At 46.7% G+C, this 6,050-nt stretch overlaps 1 protein-coding gene across 5 annotated transcripts in view; it reads right to left on the reverse strand.

The window, feature by feature from the left end:
• greb1l (GREB1 like retinoic acid receptor coactivator) overlaps positions 1 to 6,050 on the reverse strand; it is a 60,850-nt gene continuing 54,800 nt past the window's right edge. For all 5 annotated transcript variants that reach the window (XM_035519917.2, XM_035519915.2, XM_035519916.2 and 2 more), the window contains 3 exons: positions 5,169 to 5,369; positions 3,014 to 3,152; positions 1 to 2,889 (listed from right to left, as the gene is read on the reverse strand). In XM_035519917.2, coding sequence (XP_035375810.1) covers positions 2,726 to 2,889; positions 3,014 to 3,152; positions 5,169 to 5,369 — 504 coding nt within the window. In that variant the 3' untranslated portion in view covers positions 1 to 2,725. The remainder of the gene's footprint in view (positions 2,890 to 3,013; positions 3,153 to 5,168; positions 5,370 to 6,050) is intronic.

The raw sequence follows: 6,050 nt of genomic DNA on the forward strand, positions 1-6,050 counted from the left end.
TTTAACACATATCAATATCACTTTATTATTACATTCATGAAATCCAACAGCAAAAAGAGAATGCTTTATAAAATCACTTTCACAAACCTGCACCAACCTAGCCGATCATGAGGTAGACCACTGCAAATGATTCCACATTGAGAACAGTCAGCTGCTCTGCGGGCTTATGGACGCACAGAAGACAAGGGTTCGGAAAAGATTGTGAGAAGCAAATTGCATAATTTATGTGCACATCTTTTTATGTACAAACGAGACACATTCTAGGGGTCGCAAGGCAAGGTCCTCAAATGGACATTTCATAGTTCTTCATTCAAATCAATACTGGTTTTAATTACTTTTACTCAGAACAGGCCAACGGGTTCAGACTGGTTGGCTACGTAAAGACTATTGACGGTACAGTGCAAGTTCACACTCCTCGTTCGTGTCTACCCCACGCTACGGCCACGCTATACATTCAGTCTCTGCGGATGTGTGCAAAGGTTCTGTGTGATGACTCTCAGGACGATCCTTGAAGCATGCCATATAGACATCTCATTACCATCATCAGTCCAAGACGCTTGTAAAATAAATAACAGTCCCTCAAAAATGAGACCCGGTTCTTTCGTCTTAAATAAAAAACCCCAAACAACAAGACACCACAGAGCGTGGCACTAAGAAGCAAACAACTATCCTAGGTAGATTCTTCTCTTTACACCTTCATGGAAAACAAAGAGAGAATGTAGTTTTCATCCATATATGTGGCTTAAGAATGACACCCCAACCCCAAAAGTGACAAAGATTTAATATATTAATACCAGCTCCTCATAACACTAAATAACACTTTTTCACATCCATCACACTCCACCTGTCTTGCGTCAAAAGTCCACTGACAAAAGCATCCACTGTCTAGATGTGACACAAATGTTGGGGCATTGGTACAGTTGGGGCATTGGTACAGCGGCGGCATAGGAACACTTGGGGCGTTGGCACTGCTGGGTCATTGGTACAGTTGGGTCATTGGTACAGTTGGGTCATTGGTACAGTTGGGGCATTGGTACAGTTGGGTCATTGGTACAGTTGGGGCATTAGTACTGTTGGGTCATTGGTACAGTTGGGTCATTGGTACAGTTGGGTGATTGGTACAGTTGGGTGATTGGTACAGTTGGGGCATTGGTACAGTTGGGTCATTGGTACAGTTGGGTCATTGGTACTGTTGGGGCATTGGCTGTTCTGTTCTGGTTTCTAGTTTCCCTGGTACACCAACTCCATTTAGACAGCCACACTGTGTCAGTGTGTGCAATTCTACTGAGGGTCATTCCCAGCTATTAAAAAAAGATTGCATAACTATTAATGAACTGATCTCTACTGATCTCAAGCTTGGCAACCATGGTAACTATGACAAGCATCAGTCTCCAGGTCCAGATTACGGCTTTACTTCGAGTGGAATCAGACAATGACTAATTCTAATAATCAGACAGTGGCTAATTCTCATAAAGACTGTGGCTAATTCTAGCATTAGTGTCATGCACACTGCCATAATGCTCAGGACTGCAGTCAGAACATGGACTCATCCAAAATGGCTGAAGAACATGAACCCAAGATCTCTGAATGGCGCTTTATTGTCTGTCTGTTTTTTTAAAGACAGATGGTAGACGCATATCAGGATGGGTCTGATGGACTCTTTGGGAGCTGTCTGATGTCATATTTTGAAAGGCACAAGGTAAGGTGATTTATTTTGGTATTAGGAAGTGTCTGTATGTGCAGACAGAACGTTCTGAGCTGAGAACGTTGTGAGGAGGTCCCTGGCCTGTCCACTATAATGTAACGCCTGAAGCTCCTCTCCCAAGAAAGAATCCAGTGAAGTGAAGATGACAGAAATGTCTCTCATGCACAGTCAACTACTTACTGAACTACGTGTTCATACCACACTCAACAAAGTGAGTGTTGTAGCAATTTAGCTCAGCAAAGCAGCTAAATCAATATAAAGATCACAGCTGGAAAATACTACAACAGCAATGTTGGCATGGAAACGGTGGTTGTAAAACACTACATCAGCGATATAGCCTCAACAGCTTCTGACTGATAAGTTTGATGACTTTGAAATACACAACTGATTTTGATCAGTGAGCACGCAACCCTTGGTTTGGAGAGTGATGGTGTTCGGTTAGAATGTGCGAGTCTTGCGCCTGACGAGGTTGGGGAGGACCACTTCCGGTTTGGTCCAACACAACAGTGCACACCTGTGGCAGGGAACTCCTGCTTCTTTGGGGTTAAGAGTACAGGCTAAGTCTGGCTAGCAAACCCTTGCTAAGCAAATACACAAAATGAAGAGAAAATCATAACAGTAGTAAGAAAGTCTTTTTTGCCCTGAGATCAAGTATATGTCCACAGGGAGACATACCGAGGACCCCACAGAGGAGTCCAGTTTACAATCATTTACAAAGAATCTCTGTGTCTGTGCAAGTTGTCTGTGCAAGTTTGATTTGTGGCCAAAATGATGATGACAAAATACAAATCTTCAATCTTCTCAAAATGTGTTGTAAAAATTCCACGGGATACAGTGGATTTTCCAAGTGAGGATGAAGGATGTTTTCCAGGTGTAGGAGTGAGCTGCAGGACTGGATGAGTTTCTCGAGGTCTTGAACAGTGTGCGAGGTAGCTCCTCACAGGAGGCTGTTCAGAGGTGAAGAAGGACAGGGTGAAGACTTCGTCATTCCTTGTCCTGTCCTGGCCGCGGAGTGTGTGGTCAGATGTGCCGTCCCGTGAGGAGGTACAGAGGCCTTCCCTCGCTACAGTTTGCCGTCTGAAACTCATCACGCAGACGGAACTGCCACTGGTCCTCCAGCTCCAAGCGCACGATGGTCTGACGCAGAGAACTACGGTCCTGTGAAACCACACAGAGTGTGGCACCTGTCACACACATAAGCGTACACACACACACACACACACACACACACAAAAGTGCAGACAGGATGAAGGAATGAAAAACATCAGTCAAAACCTTTTGGTGTCTAGAAAAAGGAAAGAGTCTCACCTTTCAGGAAGCGGAATCTCTTCAGGAGACCAGCAACAACGAAGGAGTCACACAGGTACAGCAGCAGACCACTAAACTCCACACCATTATAGTCCAGATTCACAGAGTGTGGTCTGGAGCTAACATAACACACAGACACCTGAACACACACACACACACACACACACACACACACACACACACACACACACACACACACACACACACACACACACACACACACACACACACACACACACACACACACAGTTAATATTTGTTGGGCAGGGGATGGTTAATCAATTCATTCATTGATTATGGATAAACAGCAGCTCTGAGAAGCACTGCAGTACCTGGTCTGGAAGATTTCACATTTCCATGGTTAAACCGACTCCACATCTAAAAGCTAAAACTGTCCCTGACCTCACTGTGTAAAGTCACTTCACTGACTCAAAAGACCCCAGGCGCTTGTAGCAAGGCCTCCAACTGATCACGGACTACAAACCACGCCCAGTACCCAGCGATGACGACACTGACTTCCTCAACATACTCAACACCTGCTTCAGCTGGTTTGAGGAGGCAAACACTACCACAATAACAAAAACACCCCTCAGCAAGGATGATGAAGTACTCGGTCTTGACTCAGCTGACGTCTGGAGGACCCTACGCAGGGTCAACCCTAGGAAAGCTGCAGGTCCTGACAACATACCAGGGTATGTGTTCAGGGAGTGTGCTGACCGACTGGCGTACGTCCTCACAGACATCTATAACACCTCCCTGAGCCAAGCCTTTGTTCCTCAGTGCTTCAAGGCCACTACTATTGTCACTGCCAAAGAAGTCGCCAGCATTACCGCTCAACGACTACCGCCCCGTAGCGCTCGCTCTCATCATGATGAAGTGCTTTGAAAGACTGGTGAAAGACCACATAATGTCAAGACTTCCTGCAACGCTTGACCGGCTCCAGTTCGCATACGGCCGTAACCGCTCCACTGATGATGCCACATCAGCAGCGCTTCACCTCGTCGTCTGGTGTCAGCCTGTCACTGAATGTCAACAAGACAAAGGAAAATCACTGTCGACTTCAGGAGGAAGCACATGGTACATACTCCACTCACAATCCATGGTACTGCCGTAGTTAGTGAGAAGCGTCAGGTTTCTAGAGGTGCACATTACAGATGGTCTGACATGGACTACACACACCACTTCGCTCATCAAAAAGGCACAGCAGCACCTTCACTTCCTGCGAAGGATGAGGAGAACAAATCTTCCATCTCCTATCCTCACCATGTTCTAGAGAGGCACCATAGAGAGCGTTCTGACCAGCAGCCTCCTGCTCTGATATGGCAGCTGCACCGCCTCAGGCCAGAAATCTCTCCAGAGAGTGGTGAGGACAGCAGAGAAAGTCATCAGAACCTCACTTCCATCCATACACGGTCTATACCTGTCACGCTGCCTCAGCACAGCCTCCAAGATGGTCAGGGATCCCACCCATCCTGACCATGGACTTTCAGCCTTCTGCCCTACCGCATGCGTACAAGACTGCCAGACTCAGCAAGAGCTTCTTCCCACAGGCCATTAGACTACTCAACTCCCTTTAACAATACACACCTCATTTATTTTATTTTATACCTAGAAACATAGAACTATTATGAATGCTATTTATAACCCACACTTCATCTTCATATGTAGCTACTTTGTGCAATAATTTTAATGTTCTCTCTGTGAGCACCTTATCAACATTTTCCAGTGCAAAGTTACAATACTGGTTACACTGTGCAATAATCACTGTAACAATGTCAATAGTTTCTATATACAACGTGCAATATTTTATTCTTATGTGCAATATATGTATATACTTGTACTATATATAGATATTTTATATATTTCTTGTGTATTTATACTGTGTCTTGTCTCGTGCACTTACCTTAATGTATAGTGTATAGCTGCACATCAGAGTTTGGAGAAACAACCTCGTTCAGCAGTGCACTACTTATTGTTTAGTCTGAATGACAATAAAGTGAGTTTGACTTTTGTCCCTGACATCATGCTGTCCTTCCACTCACCGTACTGATTACGCCGTCTAATAAACACATGACTTTTTTTAAACTGTACTGTGATGCTGAGTTTGAGGTAGTTTGGGTTTGATGTCGAGGTGTGAGTTTAGCATGCGACTGACCTTTGGGCCGAGGTCCAGGTAGCTGTCGATGGCCAGCACGGGGTTGGTGCTGTTGTGGAGGGCCTGGGGAAACAGGTGCGGACTGCAGCTCTGCAGAAACCTCTCCAGCAGCAGCTGGGCTGGAGCATCCAGCAGGGGGTGCTCACTGTCTGGGGCACACACGTACTGAGATGCGCTGATGGGAGCTGTGTTCTCCATGCCCTGGGGGTCGCACGCACGCACACACACACACGCACGCACGCACGCACGCACGCACGCACACGCACGCACACGCACGCACGCACGCACACACGCACGCACACGCACGCACGCACACGCACGCACGCACACACACGCACACACGCGCACACACACACGCACGCACACGCGCACGCACACACGCACGCACGCACACGCACGCGCACGCACGCGCGCACGCACACACACGCGCACACACGCGCACACACGCACGCGCACGCACGCACGCACGCACACACACGCACAGTGAGAGGGAGAGGAAGAGAAGAAAACATATTCGGATATCACTCCTTATACTTAATTAAACAACTTTTATATGAGTTGGGTTTGATTTGAGTTTAATGTGGAGGGTTGAGTTTACCGTGTGTTTGGGTTTGATGTGGAGGGTTGAGTTTACCGTGTGCTTGGGTTTGATGTGAAGGGATGAGTTTACCGTTTGGTGGGGTTTGATGTGGAAGGTTGAGTTTACCGTGTGCTTGGGTTTGATGTGGAGGGATGAGTTTACCGTTTGATGGGGTTTGATGTGGAAGGTTGAGTTTACCGTGTGCTTGGGTTTGATGTGGAGGGATGAGTTTACCGTGTGTTTGGGTTTGATGTGGAGGGATGAGTTTACCGTGTGTTTGGGTTTGATGTGGAGGGATGAGT

The sequence above is a fragment of the Electrophorus electricus genome, chromosome 13 (genome assembly GCF_041902795.1).
Source record: "Electrophorus electricus isolate QZ-2024a chromosome 13, ASM4190279v1, whole genome shotgun sequence".
Taxonomy (NCBI): Eukaryota; Metazoa; Chordata; class Actinopteri; order Gymnotiformes; family Gymnotidae; genus Electrophorus; species Electrophorus electricus.